The sequence below is a fragment of the Chamaea fasciata genome, unplaced genomic scaffold (genome assembly GCF_029207755.1).
Source record: "Chamaea fasciata isolate MVZ Bird 193981 ecotype frontalis unplaced genomic scaffold, bChaFas1.0.hap1 SCAF_2, whole genome shotgun sequence".
In the NCBI taxonomy this organism is placed as follows: domain Eukaryota; kingdom Metazoa; phylum Chordata; class Aves; order Passeriformes; family Sylviidae; genus Chamaea; species Chamaea fasciata.
Window position 1 is genome coordinate 88,330,194 of NW_027094087.1, and position 19,827 is coordinate 88,350,020.

The following is a 19,827-nucleotide window of genomic DNA, read 5'->3' on the forward strand; positions in this document are numbered from 1 at the left end:
TGGAAGTAGTTGTTTGGTTTTAACCACTTGTTTTTTCTGTATTTTCAGAAAGACACCCATTGTCAGAGCCACTGATAGGGCTCCATTTGCTCTGAAGGAGGAGACCCTGCTGAAGCACCATTTTAAGATACCTTCCATTCTGAGCATCAAAAAAGATCATCTAATATTATCCCAGGTTTAAACAAGAAAGATGAATTTGAGGTGATTGTTCACTTGGTTCTGCTGCCCTGGAGTTACTGCGGAGCAGACACCTGGAAAGACACAGTGCAGAAAAACAGTCCTGTGCTACAATGCAGTGTTTCACACCTGCATAACCATCTAAGAGATATCTCATCTGAGTAAAGATCACAAGGCTCCTGAGATGATTTAATCTGGGATGGAATGACTTCTGGGAAACTGTTGGAGTACTTCAACAAAGGGCACCCAGTGTCTCTGCCCTCACTGATCCATAACAAAGTCCGAAATGAACCACACTTGGATGTATAACCTGAGCTTTGGTGCACCTGCAGATCCTGTTGAGCCAAAGGCTGGACTCTCACGAAGTGGGCACACAGTAGTGGCTGTTTTTCTTGGATTAATCTTGTTTTTTGGCTTCTTGAATAACTTGATTGTCCTCATCCTCTTCTGCAAATTTAAAGCCCTTCGTAACCCAGTCAACATGCTTCTCCTGAACATCAGCATCAGTGACATGTTGGTGTGCATCTCGGGCACAACCCTCAGTTTTGCATCCAACATCCGTGGCAAATGGATTGGAGGGGACCATGCTTGCAGGTGGTATGGCTTTGTCAATTCCTGCTTTGGTAAGAGTTCAATGGTGATTCTTTACTATTCTTCTTTTTAACACTGGTGCATGAAGCAACGTGATTAGGGAGCTAAATTCTCTTCTGTGGTGAGCAGAAGGATACTTTTATTGCCTTGTTATGGTCAAGCACAAGTGTCCTGCATAGTTTAAAACATATTTAAAGAGGACTTTATGAAAGAGTAGCAGAGATCTAATAAATATTTCCTAACATATCTCATTCTTCAAAATTACTTATTTCTTAAGAGCTAAAATAGAATCTAAAACAAGGCAAGCCACTGGAGGGAGTTTGATACAGTGTATGAACACATGTAATAGTTCACTCTTTCTCAGGGAAATCTGTGCCATTGCTGAACTACAGGTCCCTCAGTACGGTTTCTGTCATGAACAAAGCCTGAAAGTACTCTATTTACCATTTTTAATTATCTCTCAATCAGTAATATGAATTCCTCATGTGCCAGATAGTGAGTTCTCATCATTAGATGATTTCTGTTCTTCAAAGCAAAATTTTTACTTCGAATTTACTGATGCTTGCAGCTTCAGTAGAAAATCAAGTTGCAGGAATAGATTTGTCAGAAGTGATGGGAGAAGTAGTCAGTGTTCTCCTCTCCGGACAAAGTGGTTTTGCAACCATCTTTTGCACTCTAGATGTAAGTGTTGTAATTGGTGGGTTTTTTTGTTTGTTTGGGTTTTTTTTTTTTAATTATTAAAAGAAGATAAAGAACAATGAACAATCAGAGGGAAGCCTTCATCCCTCCAAGGATGAGGCCTATTGCTTGAAGATGCCTGTTGCATCACCAAGCAGTGATCACCCTTTCTTCATTTATTCATAAAAAGATCCACTAAAGCATGAGCTGGCCTGTGGGTGCATGTTTAGATGTGATCCTTACCTAACACAGACCAGGGGACTTGGCACAGCTCCTTCTTGCTCTACATCCTTGCTTTGGTGCCTCCAGGGCATGAGAACAGGTCTAACACATTCCTGGCTCTTGTCCTACCCTGGATTGCAGCACATCTTGTGTAGATCCTTTTACCCAAGAAGTGCTCCCACAGCTCTTGCTGTAAAATCAGGTGGTGGATTCAAACACATGTTCTCTACCTGAATTATAAACTCTTTACTACTTCCAGTGGTGTGGTCTCTGGTACCTGTGTCTTCCTCAAATGTGTGCTCCACTCATGACTGTTTACTCATCCTGGCAATTTCCTCTGGGAAACTTGCTTTGCCCAAAGTGAAGTCTCAGGAGTTAGTAATGCTGTGTAATATAAGAGTACTTACTTTGGCCATCCAAAAATAGACTCTACAATACCTTGGCTTGTTTTGGTAGGTTGTTTTCAGTTTGGTCTGTGCTGAGCAGAATGTCTTGTCTTCCATGTTTCATTTCCATTTTTGTGTGTTTTATGAATTCAAATTATTTCTGTAAGTAGTTTTCTCAGGCAGAAAGAACTTAGGACTGTTTTTTGCTTTTTTTTCCTTTTCTCCATACTTTGAGCTTTCTTTTTATTTTATACCAGTGGGAGGGGGGAATAACATTTGAAGAGAGAGGTAAAAAAGGTGGGTGTTCAAGGGCTTAGAAAAAAAGGTGTGTTAAAGGTACCCTTTTGAGCCTGCTGGTTTCTGTCTGGATACATGTGAGTTACCATCCCATTGACTGTGGAATTAGACCTGCAAATGGGTGAGTTTCTCCCAGGGTGTTCTGTTTGTGGAATAATTCTTCAGAGTCAGATTTATATGAATCAGATGCATAGCAGGAGTGTAGATTTCTGTGTTATTGTTATACCTGTTTTCATGTGATAGTTTCTGCTGTAATTCTTAAAATTGATCAGATCATCAAGGAACACACAAGCAAACAAAACAGCAAAACCCAGAATGCCAGAGGTGGCCTCAGCTCCTCTGAGTGATGTTGGTGCTGTTAGTGGCGTGTCCTGGGAAGCTGAGGCAGCCTAAATGCAGGTAGTTATTAAACTGTCTATAGCTCATGTAAAAGTCTTGCAGCACTTACAGTTTTTCTTTCATTAGTGTGTATAAAGGGCATAATGAAGTTTGCTTGCAGAGTTATAATTGAAAATGTTGATTGGGATATAGCATAAGTAAAAGCAAATAACAACAGCAGGTTGCCTAACCTTTATGTGACTTTACAAACAAATTTTATCTGCTAATAAATATCATTATTCATCCTTCAGCTATTCCTAAAAACATCTCATAAATTTATTAGCTAAAAATTAGCTTTCCCTCCTTGGTACCTCATGTCTGATTTTGGCCCATCAAAGATAAGAGAAAGGGCCCTAATTCTCAAGATCCAGAACAGAGATGTGTGGTAGTAAAGGTAATTAAGATGAACTGAAGTTCAGGATCAAGGTTGATAAGAATAAATGCTTCAATATTCTTATCTGAGTGTTTTTTGTCATGGGATAGATGATCCTACTAGGATAAACAACAGTATAGGAACATACTGTCAATGATGTTAATGATGTTAAGTGTTAATGAAGTTAAGTGGTGATTTGGTTTTGGGGTAATTACAGTGGTGCTGGGTTGCTGGTTGGACTAGATGATCTTGAAGATCTCTTACAACCTTGATGATTCAGTGAGGCTCTAAGTTCACTGGCCCCACTAGAATTGCACTTTCTGTACTAAATGAAGATACATACCTTTTTTTTTTTCTAACTCCACTGCTTTTCTAAATCATGAAGAAACTTTAAGTGGACAACTAATCTTCATGACTTGGTGATTGTTTCATGACGTGTAAGACACAACTAAGCCAAATTCAAACTGTTAAAATATTTATAAATACAGTTCATTCTTACAAGTCTTCTGAAAGGATTGCATTTTAAAAGGTCATTTTCCCCTTTCCCATTTGCTTTATGATGTGATGAAAGCCTCCTTTGTGTTTTAAACCAAATGGAGAGTGAAGGTGTTATCCTTCAGGTCTGTGGCTTGGATGAAACCTGAGGGAGTGAAAGTGGGAAGCTGAGATTTGTTTCAAATGTAAATGCAAGGTGAGAGATCAGTCTTTTTTTTTTTTTTTTTAATAAAATCACATGTCTGGGGGGTGATCTGGAAAGCAGATCTGATTCCCCTCCCAGCAGTACGGACAGCAGGATGTACAGACGTACATTGATGCCACTTAGTGGGAAATCAAGTAAGCTATTTACCAGGCAATCCATTGCCTACCCCAGGCACTGGAAAACCATGACACAAGAACGAGCACCAGGGGTTTGCCATAGGCACAATGGAAAAAACTTATGGACAAAGTGTAGTTTCTTGGTTTAATTTCTTGCTGCTATCCCTGTATCTGCTTTGTGATTTCAAACCATACGTGGAAAGCACAAGGTTTGGAAGCTAATGGGAAGTGCAGATGCTGATCAATAAGCATGTAACAGGGATTTTAAGGAGAAAATTAAATATTGTGAGATCTGCTATGAGCTGTTGGGTCTTGATCTGGGGAAGCACCAGCATTGGAGCTAGAGGAGAAACAGCATGGCCTGTTCCCGGAGTAAATGATTTTACCCTGGTGCTCGTCCTTGCAGCTCTGTTAAGTAGGTCAGTGCAGTGGAAATTGTACATGTCACTGAGTTGGGGAAATGGATGGATTTTTAAAATTTGCTGCCATTACCCACCACTTTGTCATGGTTTGACAGGCTCATGGTTATACATTTAAGCAAACAGGGAAAGTGACACAGGAACAGGATCTATTTTCACAGCTGAACTTTCAGTAAATTTTGCAGACAAAGTGAAAAAGGATGCTTAAATAGATCATGAAATTATTAAGCATTAGATTTTAATTTAGGAAAAATATATTATTTTAAATGCACTCCCATAGAGACCACATACACCAGAAGTGATATGCCATCCTAAGATTCAATTTATCTTGCAGTTTTGACCATCTCATGTGCAATCTCTCCACAGTGCCTTATTAAACATTTCAAATCTCTGGTCAGATGAAAACTTTCAGAAAAAAATTGTCTTTTCCCAATATACTTGCACTAATGTAAACTTCCCAAACATGTAGAACAGGCAGAATTTGAGCTCAGTTGACTTCTGCAGTTCATTCTTAGAATCGCCACTCTATGCCATGTCATATCAGGATTATATATTAAATAGATTGATACGTATGAAAAAGACAAAGCTGTCTCTGGCTCCAGAAATCCAACACTGGATTCTGATGCTGGAAAAGTTCCCGGGCACGTTACTAGCAGGGAAATTTTGGTGCCTGTTGAACTGTTAGCTCTTGTTTTCAGGTGTCTGCTGGTTGTTTTCTCTTTCTTAACCTTCATGGTGGTTAAAATACCTGGCAGCTTGCCTGAGAAGTTGTTTCCAATATTGCATAGTAAAAAATGAATTCTGATCAGTGCTGTGTAAAAGACCATCACTGTTCTAGAGGAGCCAGAGATGCCCATGTCACACAAAAGCCGTGTGACTCTATGTCTATGTCTTCCCACACAGCAGCATCCTGTCAGTCCTGGCTGCAGCAGAGGGCTGCAGTCCTGTCTGAACTGAAGTAAGGCATGTAGATGTGCCCTAATGTCCATTGATAACTCAAGGTCATACCTAAATGGGGATGTTAATCTCTTTAGAAACCCTGTACTCAACTCTATGTGTAGATTATCTTTTCAGTCATATTAAAGCAGTTATCGATTTATTCTCTTGTAACCTGCCAGAGAGCACAATGAATGAGAAATGGAGCTGCTCATGATTTTGCTTTGAAGTTCAGCTGCCTTGTGACATTAAACAAATAATTTTTTTACTTAGTATTTTACCTTGATTTTATATGTGTTTTAGACTCATTGCATTAAACTAAGGTACTTATATTTAGAATATAGACTTCCAATATACTGGGAACTCTGTTTATGGGATGCAGTTGAGATCCCAGATGTAATAAATGACTCTTCTGTGGAAAGATACAATTTTTCTCCACAGAAAAGACATAATCTCACTTGACTTGATCCTGCAAGAACTCATCTGATGTTTTCTGAGCTTTGATGCAGCAAGTACTCATCTCCCAGTACAAAACCACTCTTAGCATCTCCTCACCTGCCCGCTGATGATTGATTGCTCCTTTTCCAGTGGGCTTGGAGTGGGATTAAAGGTGATATTGCTATAAATAAAGCTGGTAGCAAAAACGTAATTCTGCAACAGACCATGAAAATACTCTCTTTTTGAAGTGCATAGACTCTGTTATGCCTGCAGTCGTGACCCGTGCAAGCTTTTCTCAGTAGCTGGTCAGTATCAGAAATAAGCTTCTGGTTCAAACAGAGGGGGGAAAAGCCAGTGCCTGACTCATAGGATTAAGCCAAAATGTTTACAGTCTCTTAAAAAAAAGGAGAAATGCTGTCATGACCTAGAGGGCTTTTGTTACTTTAATAAAGTGTAACAATTGACAGTTTGGCCTGAATTTTTCTATGTAATTTCCAGCAGCTGATATGCATTAGATTTTATAGTAAACAAAAACACAACAGTAGTTATTAAGAAGATGCATAATCTGAATTCCTCTTTTGGCATCTCCTCTTTAGAAAAACTGAAGTTAGCCTGCTGTACTTTTTATTTAAATGACTAATCTATGAGGTAGCTGTATATTACTAAGTACACTTCTCAGGGCCATACTTACATGGAAAAAATGAAATGCTCAACCCTTTAGCAACAGATGGGAATTGTCTGACTAAAACCAGACATTTTCCAATCCCCAAGGCTTCTTTTATAATGAATAGAAAACCAAATCTGTAGTGCCAGCATGCAAACTGTTTGACACATCTGAGATGTTCTCTTCAGGATGATATGACGTGTCCTACATGCACACCCTTATCTCCATAGACTATGAAAGGAACCCAAGCTCAGGGGTAGATACCTGCTCTGTACCTCTCTGAAGTCATGAGATGACCTTCACAAATGTTTATTACTTCTTTTGTCTTTCTCTAATTTTCTTACTTTTGCTTATAATTCCCTCCCCTCTTCAGTATCCTCTTCCAGGGTGTTTCCAGGAATTTCTATTTCCTATAGGCATTAAACACTGTACAAAGTTGAAATCACCTAGAATAGTTGTGCAAGAATATTTTTAAGATGTCTGTTGTGTTTCCGTGAAGAAGTGTCCTAGTCCTCTTACCAATTTTACAATCCCAAATTCATCATGTAGGGAAAATGCTGTCAGCTCTTTCTACAGGTAATTTCTAGAGCATGAGTACTGGAGTTCTGCATTCAATTTACATGCTTAAAGAACCAAGACAACTTGGGCAAAAAGTTTGAAAAACATGATAAAGAAGGAATCATGCCATGAAAAGAAAGTGGAAGACCTAATGTCCTACTTTGAATGTTTTTCCTGAAATGAGAGAATCCTTCACTCTGGTAGACACTTTAACACCTTTTTGAGATAAGAGAAGGTTTTACCTTGGTTACAGCAGAGTATCACCCATGATGTGTGCTGGGCTGGAGAGGAAGCACTATGCGGCCCCTTGCTCAAGCCCTCCTCTCTTCTCCCTGTGGAATGGGGAGGAGAATCAAAGCAAATTTTTGTTGAGATAAGAACAGTTTAATAATTGAAGATAAAGTAAATACAATAATAATGGTAAATAATAACTATGATGACAATATAAGAGGGAAAAAATTGGTGCACAATGCAGTTTCTCACCACCTGCTGACCAGTGTCAGACCCTTACCAGCTGCCCTTCTGGGTAATTCCTTTCAGCTTATTTATTGGGCATGTTCTTCTATGGTCTGGAATATCCCTTTGGTTAGGTCACCTGTTCCAGCTATGCTCCATCACAGTTTCTTTTGTGTACTTCCTCACTGACAGACCATGAGACAAGGGGGAAAAAAAAATCCTTGACCTAGGATAAACATGATTTAGCAAAACCCCCAAAATACCAGTGTGTTGTCAACACCGTTCTTGTTCTGAATAGAAAACATAGTACTATGAGAGCTACTGAGAAGAAATTAACTCTATCTAGCTAAAAAGCAGGACAGTGTCATTCAATTCACCCATTAATAAGGTGTTACAGACTATAGCTCTTGATGCTAATGATCAGATCCTGTGGTATGCAGTAGGTGTCAGTATGAGCAGCCATGGTTGCTTCTCTTTTCCCTGGTCAGGGTAGGTCCCGCTGGGCTCCATCTCCACACCAGGGTGCAGTAGGACTGTGGAGTATACCAGAACCCCCACACTTTCCTCTTCCTCTCCTGTCTTATCTTTCATCTCTACATAACTTCAAGCAACGCCTCAAACAGGAGCTGGAGGGTGCTCTGAAATCATCCTCAGGTACCCTCAGTTTGCACCAGCAGCCACATGCAGAGGGAAACATTTTTTCCCTTAGCTGCCATCCTTAATGTTTTTTGCCATGTTTGGTTGTATGATCTAGAATCTAGAGACCGTTTTCCTAATGCCTGTACAAAAGAAAACAGAAAAAAATGTGCAGAAATAATAACAGTGAAGGATGGACACCAGTTTGTGTGTGTGTGTCCCTGAAAAGAGGGACAGAAGAATTCTGTAAGGAAATCGATCACCCCTTTGGCATTTTTTTGTGTAAAGATGTCAGCTGCGGATGCAAAAAAGTGTTCTGCCCATGCCCAAGGTCTGGTTCTGTGCATGTGCAAGTGACTGGAGGTTTCTGCCAATGTTTGATCCTTTCCAATTGTGCAGCCATGCCTGCAGCACAGTTGCATACTTTTGGTTCTGTGTTATGGCCACAGATTGCAGAATGCTGGGGACTTTTTGCAAAGAAATACACAAACAACATCAGTTCACATGGACAGCTTGAATAGGACTTTAAAGGCAAAGACCATGTTGGTTTCCTTGCAGAATTATCCTGATGGTGAATTGAGTCTAAAAGGTCATGGGTATAAGCCCTGCTGGAGATAATGAAACAGAATTTTCTGTCAGAGTGCAAGTTTATTCATTGATATTTCCAGGCCCTTTTCCCTAGACCTGGGTCATGGCATTAACCCAGACAATGCTATGCCTGATGTAGGCTTTCTTTTGATCTAGGAAAAGGCAGAAACCAGCTCTGTTGGTAGTCTGGCTACATACATGTGAAAAAAAAGTCATTGAAATGTCGCTGGCTTTTTGGTCCCTCAGTGGGTATAATGAAATTAAATAGAGCCCAGTAAATAAGCAATATTCAATAAAAACAAACAAACAAACAAACCCAAAACAAAACAAAAAACCCAACAAAGCACCACATTAGAGAACAATGGACTTTGCTTGTGGAGGGCTATTAAATCATATTATTTTTAACTGTGTGCTTAATAATCTCTAGGAACTGTTAAGAGCATCCACATGCTGACACATCTTAATAGAATCTGGCACTTTTTGGAAAACTTTTAAGCTTCCTCTGTAGCCCCTGAAGTATGCTAGAGAGATGATACTATCTTTGGCTGTTCACACCCAAGTTGTATACCTAGTGACAGTTTCTTAACTCATGACCTTTATTTTCTATGTCTTTTTCTTTTTAGGAAGCATTTAAGCAGAGTCTTCCAGTCCAGTAAGCAGATGAAACTTAGAGACTTTTCAGTGATAAAAAGGATACAGAACCATTGGTATCGTTCCAAATAACGACACAATAACTATAAAATTCTTTTTTCTCCTCAGCTGTGGCAAATACTTCATACTTAAAAGTAATCATTAGGGTTTGTATTCTTTTTCTTTTTGCTTGGGGCTTTTTTATATTAGTGTTTCTGCTGTGTTTCCAATTTTAAAAGTGTATTAAGTGAGAAAATAATTTTGTTAAATTAGTGTGCTGACACTAAAAAAGAAAAATAAGTATCTTTGAAAGCTAAAACTATTCTGTTTACATCTGTGATTTTCTACATATCAATAATAGCTGAGAAACTGCTTCTGAAACTGAAGGTTCAGTAATGTCAACAAACTACAGCCTCTACTGATTCACAGACCATTTAATTGCTTCTGTGGATTTCTCAGCTAATATGATTCACTTCTTAAATAATCCAAATGCCTCCCAATACTGGGAGATTTGTGGTTTGGGTTTTGATATGGGTTGTCTGGGTTTTTTAAAAACTAACTCAAAATTTCCTCTGTCTGCTGTAGACTTTCCTGTAATTGATACAGGCAGGAGGAACATCAGGAATCTGCGGACAGCAAATGCAAGGGAGTGAAAACACCACTCTGAAGGCACTCCAGGCATTTCATCCCCGTGACATCCCCCCATTCCAATTTTGTGAAGTGTCTCTGTGCTTTCCCTCCTGAGCAGCTTGGGACTTGGTTGCCCCTTTCTCCCCTCCATGCTGTGCTGGCCCAGTGAGGATCAGGGGGCGCAATCAGGATCACCCCAAGCAAGGGTGAAAGCTCAGGTTCCTGGGGCTGCTTGACTCCCCAGGCATCTCTCTGTGATCTGGATGGCAATGCCTCTAATCAAGGTCACCTGGGTACCATCTTTTATACCATTGTGCCAGACTTCACCTGAAGGTTTCTCGTGCCAGCTATCAGCTTCAGGCTCAATTGCTCTGGGCTATTTCAGCCAACAAGTCTTCCCAGCATGTTGTAAAATTATGTTACTTCTTTTATTTGTGGTTTCTTAAGCCTGTTTCACAGAAGATGCCAATATGATGGAAGTACAGTCTCATCCTGTGGCCAGATTCAAACTTCTGCTGTTCCTTAATGAAGTGTAACAGCCACAAAGCAGAAGGCTGGTGACTCACTGGGCTAAGATGGCAATCTTTAGATCTATTTCACAGTGTTTTATTAGAGGCAGACATTCACCACCTGCGAATTTTCTTGTGTTGTTTTTCAGTTATATCTTCTATTGTTTCTTTCCCCTGCTCCTATTTTTTATTGTTTCTATTGATTTCACTAATGCAATTAAGAGCAGAAGTAGCAGATAACTATGGCAAGAGGGAATCAAAGTCAACAGGCTTCAGAAGAATCAAAAGAAGGAAACTTTTTTATGTTGACTTATTTTTGTAGAGATTTATAACTGTAGAAATTTGTTCAGGACCAAGTGACTGTCAGAAAACCAACTATGAAAAAAAAGACTTGATTGTAAAAATTTTCATAAGGAATTGATCATTTTTACAAATCAACAGCGATGTAAAACTTTTCTTAGATTAGGACTTTGGTCATTTCTAAAATTCAAAACCATTCACATAAATGGCATTTTATTGCTTAATATCTAAGGGTTGTCTGAGTCTAGTACAGACCCCTGAGTATTGGAATAGCACATTAACATCTGGCAAGATTTGCTTTCAGCTAAGAAATGGCACGAATTTTACAAAACCACAGATAATCCCGTTTAACTTGACCTTGTGAGAATTTTAGGACACACAATGCTTAGACCTAATCCTTATGTGCAAGTGCACACTGAAGCATTATTGTTTGCCACATTTGGAGTTTGGGGGTTGTGTTCTGCATTCAGGCTGTGTGTGGAGTTACCAGGGGACCTCTTTAGACTGACTGTTTAATCACTCTGATGAAATTAGGCAGGCTGTTAAGGCGCTGTGCTGCAAGCAGCCCAAGGCGGAGCAGGGTGGGCACTGCGCCCCCCTGCGCTGCTGGTAGCAGAGCAAGCACTGCCTGGGAGGCTGGTGGCCATCCCTGTGGCTGGTCTGTCTGCCTCACTGTGAGCTCAGCAGGAGTTAATTAGGAAGAGTTCTAGGGTAGGAGAAAATATTGTAGTGATGACAAGCTACAAATTCTGCCTCTCAGTGAAGGCTGGAGTATGTACATGGCATTTGCCTGTATATTATCTATGTTCTGTACACTGACTACGGTACACCAAGTAACTCTTCTCTGTGCAATTCTTTGTAACAAATCACAGCAGTTTGCCCTAATTTATCCAAAGTTTGAAATTTTGCTCTGTTTTTAAACTGCTCAATTTTCAGAGAAAAAATGTGTGGCAGTGCAAGAGGGCCAAGGTCCAGCAGTGGCTGCATGAGTTTGTTGAGGATTGCTTTACTATGTGTATTTCTTAAAATTGAAAATGTATTTCTATTTAATATCCTTGGGAGAAGCAAAGACCACATCACAGGAGTAGGATGAAAGGCTTCCAGATAAATATGCCAGTCAGGATTTAAATAGACTTTTTCTAATGGGTAGAAAGCAGGTTATGAGGCAAGACAAAGCCTTAGTTTAATATACTTTGAGATAAGAGCAGTGGACATATCGCTATCTGGTTTGCTTCATAAAACAGTTTTTCTCTATTGGTCAGTGCACCAAGGGGTGTTTAACAAGGAATTTGAGAACGAGTAGGAGTTTTACAAGTGAGTATCTTTTCTAGTGTTGCGGACACTCAGACCTTTGAAAAGAAATACTGATATCAGATACAAGCAGGTATTAACCTCTCACTGTGCTGTAATTGTTTTTTCTTATCATTTCAATAACTAAGTTATGCCTTGCAAAGTGTTGTTTGTACAGATATCAAGTATATGCCCTTCAAGGTATTTTCTGTTCTTCTAGAATACTAAACTTAAAGCTGAGATAATTTTCAGCATCCAGTGATATTTTTCCAATATCTACTACCACAGCCTGTGATTTGTGATGTAGGGACGCCTATCTTCCCTGAAGAAGTACTTTTGAATCTAATTGGTCTTCCTGCATCTATCCCCAATTCCACTTGCTCTCAGGAAACCTGCAAAATTTTGGTATGCACAATATAATATGTCAAGGAATTCCACTTATTAACTATGTACTATGCAAAGAGAAGTACCTTCTCCAATTTGTTTATTCTGAGTCTGCAACCTGGTGATTTAATTTGAAAACCTACTTATTGTAGGAAACACTAAATAATCTTTCCCTGGCCACCTTTTCTCTTTATTTTCTCTGTTTTCCTTTTCTAATAAGTCCTGATGTTTGCTTTTCTAAATGCTGCTGAACATTGCTGCTTAGTGGAAATGGTTTGTGTAAAGTTCTCTGTCATAACTGTCTTTGCAGAGCAGTAGGTCAGAAACAATTGCTGTGTGTTTAAAGCCAGGTCTGTTTTTCACCACATATGGCTGTTTACATCAGTATTGCATCTCATCTGCTCAATAGCTCCGTTTCATGTGGTGGTGCTGCAGTACTTCACAGTCAGGTTTTGTTGATTGTGAATTATTCTCTGTAGTATGATCAGAAAACTTGTCACTTTTTCCCATCTATTCCAGATCATTTATTAATGTGATAAATAGCCCAGGGCCTAGCGCAGATCCATGGGGAACTTCACTGTCCACAGCTTAGACTAAGCAAACTATTTTTTTTCTCCTGTTTTTTATTTCCTATCTCTATTTAATTATTTATTCACATGCATATTTCTGTTGTTGCGTGACAGCTTACTATCCTCAAAAGCCTTTGGGCTAGTCAAAGTTCTTTTAAAATCCAAGTAGGTTTTATCCAAGTAGGCATCACCCCTGTCTGCATGGCGCCGTCAAAGACCTCTGATGAATTAAGTTAGGTATGCCTTCCCCCTATGATAACCATGCTTGTCCCAATATTTCATACCTCCACTACTATACTTCCTAGTGCAATTTTCAGCCACATGTCCAGTGCTGAAGATTAGACTTATTGGTTGGGTGAAAATGTACTGCAAATGATCTCTGTTTACATCTGTTATATTTAATTTTTCAAGAGGTGCAGCAAAAGATCTCCTCTTTGAGGTCCTTTGGAGGGGTTAAGGAAGGGGGTATACTGCTTTTCTTCATTGCTCATCCCTCAGCCATCAAAGTGGTCTTGGATAGAGACAGAAACAGCCTTCTCTGGTGTTTCATCTCACCCCTACATCATGTGAGATTGTGGAGTTATAAAACTCTATTAGAAACTCCTGGCTCAAAGGCAGTGTAAAGCCTGGTCATCGTATTTTGAGACTGCATTCATAGTATCAGATGTGACTCTTTATTGACCAGTTAATATCTTATTAGAACAAAAACCAGTTTGACCACTAGACATTATTAACAACTTTACTTGACAGAGGAGTTAGTATTTGTAGTGTGTTCCACCCCTAGGAATGGTAACTGCCAAAGAACCCCCTGAGATTATAGAAAACCTCTAGAAATATACTCTTATTATTAAAAATAAGCAGTTGGATTCAGTGAAAAGGGAGGAGCTCATTGAAGGACGTTGGCTGTGTGCTCTGGTGGATGCTTGGCTCATTGGCCAGCAGATGCTAACACTGTCTTTTCACCTCTTAGCTTATTTGGTTCCATGTCCCACATACAGAAACCCTGAGACTGCACGTTATATATTACAGCTGTGCACATCCTCAGCATTAAGGAAGATCCCAGGGATGCCCCCACATTTCAAAAGGAGCAGTCCTGGAAGGAGATGGGGGGCCTGCAGGATGGTGTGGGCATGGGAATGCAGCAGTGGACCTGACTGCCCTGAGAGCATCCTCCTGCTACTCCAGCACTGTACATCCATTTCTGCTTTTCTCACGCACACGAGCCCCAGAGATTTCTCCCGAGATGTTGCTGTAGAGGAGCTCCATCTAGCGCTGACATTTCTTATTCCAATTCCCTAGGAAGAATAAATATAAGGCGGCAGAATAAATATATTGATACGGAGGCAGCCAAGTCAGGAAGCTGAATTTGCCAGGGCCAGCCTGCTTTCCAGAATGCAAAGGGGACCTGCATAGCATATGGAAAGAGAGACAGAAGTGAACATTCAGGGATGTTTTTGTACTGTGCTGGTATTGAGATGAAAAAGGGAATTCTTTGCGCTATTTATGCCACTGGGAGTTTGTTGTTTGGATATACAGGCACATTAATAACATTGCAGAAAAATGTAGTAGTACTCAGTGATGCACATTAAGTCACCAGATAGAGCTAGGAATTAAGATCACCTTTAAAGCACAAAATAAACACCTTTAAAAAAATCAGCAAAGGAGGGAGAAAGAGGAAAACCTGACATATTTCTTTCCAAATAAAAGCAATAATGCTCTCTGTATTGAAGATGCCATCAAACACAAAGGAAAGGGTATGTTGTACAAAGGATGAAACACAGAAATAACCACTGAGAAAAGAGCAAGAAAGATTTATTGAACAGGACCAGTAATGCTTGTTGTCGTATTTCTCTAGGCACAGTTGGATCCAACCAATCAATCCAGTGATTTCTCAGTGATTTCTTTCAAGTGCAAAGTTAAACTGTAACTCCTCTTAGAGTTAAACAGGAAGATAATTCTTTGGAGAAGGGGATGATTGCCTGTTGTAATGGAGTTATGATTCCAAGTCATCTTAGCAAAAGAAAACAGATAATTACAGGCATTAGATAAATGGAAATTGGTGGATTTATTTCTGTTCAAAACAAATGGCTGATATCTGAGGTAGCTTGTATTTGGAAAATGATTGTAACTGCTAATGCTCAACAAATGATTGTGGGAAATATTTTCTCAATTTCAAATATGTAGAAATGCTTTTAACGCATTAAAAATCAAAAGGAAATTGTGCTCTCATCACTAATATGTGGGAGCAACTGGAATAAGAGTCACCAAATTAAAGAATATTTGATTTTTGACCATTTTTTCTATGTTTATCATATAAATATTTAATAGGCATGTCCAAATAAAGCTGATAGTGTTTTTGAAGCACACCCCATTCTCAGCCGCTTCTGTCAGTTTTTGAGGCATCTATCCACTCCTCTGCAGTTCATATCCTTTATACTAGCCCTGAACTTATCAGTTGTTATATTCACATTGTGGTTTTGCTATATCATAAAAACGTTCTGCTGTGATTTCCTTATTTTCTGAACTTCAGGCAAGTCAGGCTAGTACTGGTTGGCTGTCCACCAAGACCAGACCTCACTCTGAGTCCATTCATCTTAACTCTGAAGTGTCCTCTAGGTTCAACGGGCTTTCTTTTTAACTCTGAAAAGGTTTGGGGTCTTCTGCCAAAATCTGCTGGCAGTTGGATGCAGGCTCATAAAATAGATGTCTTTTTTTTGTTGTTCAGGACAGAAAAGGAAAAAGTGGACAAAATTGTGGAGGTTTAGTGAAGGAGCGGTAGCTATATATGTCTGCCACTCTCCAGACCTGTTTGAATCCCTTCTGAATATTCATTTGTATTTCTCATCTCAAAAAAAAAAGAGAAAAAAACCCCAAACAACACCTCCCTTGCCCCCCCCGCAATAAAAACTGAAATCTTTGATAATAATGTTTTGTGAAATTCCATATTCACAATCTCTCACATGTTTCTCTCTCAGATTTGCTCATTTTACAGTACCTTCCCACTGCCCTGCTGGTGATGAAAGTTGCTATCTAACTTTACTGTGTTCTATCAGTTTAACTGAATTCATTTTGTTCCAGGCTGCCTATCCCAGATTTCACAGACCAATTAACATTCTCACTGCTACTTTTTGGCAATTCCAGTATCATGAAAAAGGAGATGTAACCTGCAGAACCTCACTGGAGACTGTATATGACATAGATTTTTCCCTAGCAATGAAATGTCTATTATGAGACTCAGAGCTAGAAGGCAGAATGGAATTTCAATTTTTATTTAAACAATTAACAAGTTTTGTTCTTTTTTCCTCTGTGATTGTGTGACTTAGGAGTTTTTCATATTTTACTAAAGTGCATATGTGTCCTGATTTAGGGCAAATTTGGGAGGTTCTGTAGAGAACTATCAGAAATGCTCTCATTGATATTCAGGAAAGTTATTTCCCTGGAAAACAGTACTGAGTCACTGATCAAACTAGTTTTGTATGACTCAATAACATTCCCAATTTGAATGTAGCACATTCAGTAGCACAACATGTAATTAAAGTCAAAATATAAGGTATTAAGAAGTTTCATTTGAAGAGAGCTGTTTCTTACTGCTGTTCTTTTGTGTTTAAATCCTTGGGCAAGCACAATGAAAGGTATCATCCCAGAAGAAATGGCAGAAGAATACCTCAGCACAGGATTCCCCAATATTCCGAACTTGAGGTGTATCTCCATCTTACCTCCTTCATCTTATTGTGCCACAGAGCTTTTTAGCATATTTTCCAGCTAATGGAACAGCAGATTTAGCAGTTGAAAACTGAGAACTGGAAAGAAGGGAACATAGCTGTGTTAGGATGCATAGCATTTCTGAGAGACCTACCTGTTTCTCCTGCTAGGTATTTACCAGCACAGCATTTCTAAGTGGAGACTAGAGCATGCCTCTCCATCCCTGCTAATGTCCTTCCAGCAAAGTGCTCTTCCTTGCTCGCTGCCTCTCCAAGTTCACTGTTCACCATGGCCTGACTTCAAAAGGAAAGCTGCAACTTCTGGTAGGTCCCAGCCTGCCAGCCACTGGTTCACATTCCTCTTGAACTTCCAGCTGCATGATGTCCTTCCCAGGTGGCCTTGCTGTGGGGAGGGGGCAAAGCTCAGCACTGGTTGGATGTGGTCAGGTTGCTATTCAATGACAGGCACATCATTGCTGCAGGCATGGTTTCAGGGGAGAGGAAAGGTGAATGTGTCCCTGGAAGTGTGTCACTTTGTCTCACTCTTCACTGGGGGGATTGCTGGCATCAGCCCTGTGGACCTTGTCCTCTGTCACCACTGCCTGTCCCCTTCCCAGGTCCTCTAAGACATGGCTTGGAGACATGGTTCTGAAAGATTGGCAGCCTTGGCTCCAAGACATTGAGCTGAAAAGCAGTGCTGGTGCAGGAAGCATCTGCAGGGAACAAAGGCATGGAGGGGGAGCTGGTTCCAGCCAGGCTGAGCCTAAAGGAGCAGAGTGGAGCCAGGTATAGTAGGGTGGAACAGTTCAAAGTGGCCGTGCCACATGGAATTGAACCGGTGGAACACAGAGATCTGGAAAAAACCAGGCATCACAGCACAGACTGTCCAGCTCTTGGGGGACTTGTCCATCATGGTTTTCATTGTCTCAGGCTTCAGAACAGGAGCATTGACTGCAGGAAGTACCCACCATCTTTTCTTCATCTGGAGAAACCATGTGGTGCTGGGCATGGGAACAGCCACCACCCTGACTTTGTCCTGGTGGCCATGTAGAACTAAGCTGAGGTGATGAAGAAAAGCACCTTCTCTTTTTGTATACTTTTGTTATTAATATTGCTGCTATTACTGTGCTTTTCTTATTCAACTACTGTTTGCTTTCAGTAAATTATTATCTCAACCTATCATCCTGGCCTTTGTCCCTCCCATGCCAGAAGGGCAGGGGGAAGAGAAGTGGCTTATTTAGAGATTCATTTCTGGCTGATGTTAAATCACCACACCAGGATATTATGCGAAAGCTGCCCCCCCCAGGAGTGGATATTACATGCACACACATATATGAATGAAGTATTGTGAATGCATGAAGCATCATTGTTTCCTCTTCATTCAGCAACACATTTGAGCAGCAATGGTGGGACTTGCTTTGGTCAGCCTCTGCCACAGGCAGGCTCCTCTGGAGTAATTAGAGGGTCCTGTAGATGCCATGTGGGAATTTAGTATCACTTACTATCCCCTTGATTTCCCTTCTGCATGGTCTGATGCACCCCTGGGAGTGTTCAGCTTGCACCATCCTGCCACGGGGCTCAGCATCAGAACAGCCAGGCACACCCTGCTTCCATGCCTTGCAGCAGGCTCTCAGCTGCATTTTGCCCTGTCTCTGTCTCAGCAGTTGGGTTTGGGCTGGGTGTGGGCTGCGGTAGTACTGGGACGTGTATGGACTTGCTGCGGGGTTACTGAGGTCAGTACAGATGATGCAGGGAGGGAAAGGTGGTGTAAAGGCCTGAAGACAGCACAGCAGAGTGAGAACAGTTTGTGCAGGTAACAAAGAATTCTGTTTCCAGCAGTAAAAGGTATTGACTCATCCAAGCCTAAGGGATTGCATGCTGATAATAACAGTGTGATAATTCATGGGTGGAGAATCCTGCAACCACTGAGAGGAGCATGACCTTAAGGAAATGACAACAGGGAGCAGCAGTCTCACCTCAGACATACAAGGTTTGTACGGACAAGATTAGTAAGCAGTGAAGTAGACTATAACAGTAGACTCCTGAAGTGTATAAAAGCTCTATCCAAAACCCAGTTTTGTTGCCAGGGGTAACATGTAAGCAAGAGGTTTTATGTACTGGAACTGGAGTCTCTTACTCTCTCTGTTACACAAAAAAATTCTAGACAGGATCTCTTAAGCACAGACCCTATGGGTGTGAGAGTGTGAGTGAATGAAAACGATGAGACAATGCCTGTGAGTGGGTAAAATCAACCGTCATGGAGGTTGGGTGTGGGAAATCTATCTTGGGTTTTTGCAAGCCCTTGGATTTAGTTTTTCTCCATTAATTTCTTGTTGAAGAAGGTTCTAATGCATCCCTCCATCCTCAGTCTGCCTAAGTTTACCTGTGTTTTCTTTTCATTGCTCCTGGTCCTTGATAACTGGAACATAGTGCAGGATAACCCTTTCAACATGCAATCAGGACTGCTCCAGGAAGCCCCAGGACTCTTACCATGATGTACTGCAATGACCTTCAGGCCATTTCAGAGGGCAAATATGTCTAAGTTAGTAGTCAAAACGCTGATCCAGTGTAGGCTGAATTCCTGGGATTCTCAGTTTTTCATAGCCTCCAGACCATGGGTGAGCTGCATCCCCTTTCCAATTACTACATCAGTGAGCTGCGTAAACCATCAAAAACTAATAAGAAAATGTAACGCTTTTAGCTAGAACCCATGGGAACAAAGTGTAATGATTTGCTGTGCCTTTCACAGCATACTCTGTGCTGTGCTGCCAGGGAGAAATGTACAGATCCTTAAATAAAAGTAAATAATAGATAATGTCTCAGATGATAGCCCTATAAATAGACATCTGTCCTAGATTATGACTTGAAATTTAATTTCTTGCACTCTACTCACTGCACCTAATTGCTGTGTAGCAAGTCTTATGCTCCACACCCAGCTAAGTCTCAAAGTCACTTATTTCCATGGTTAACTTTTGAATAATTACCTGTTCCTGTAATGCAGTCTGCAGTGGAATTTTTGACATTTTTCAGTACTGTTAAGTGATAATCTCATTTTTGTTCCTATATATGCATGAAATGTTGGGGGAGCAAATTACATTTCTCACTGTGATTGACTCCTGTGGAGTTATTTGTCTAGGTACCAGCTTGAGGCTCTAAATATTTGTTGGAAGCAAATTCCATTTGGATTTTCAATTTGTGAAC

General features: G+C 40.4%; 1 protein-coding gene across 1 annotated transcript in view; it reads left to right on the forward strand.

Annotated features, from left to right (window-relative positions):
• The first annotated feature begins 454 nt into the window (after positions 1–454).
• LOC136285466 (vertebrate ancient opsin-like) overlaps positions 455–19,827 on the forward strand; it is a 76,408-nt gene continuing 57,035 nt past the window's right edge. The window contains exon 1 of the mRNA XM_066176674.1: positions 455–800. Within this exon, the coding sequence (XP_066032771.1) occupies positions 464–800 (337 nt within the window). The 5' untranslated portion in view covers positions 455–463. The remainder of the gene's footprint in view (positions 801–19,827) is intronic.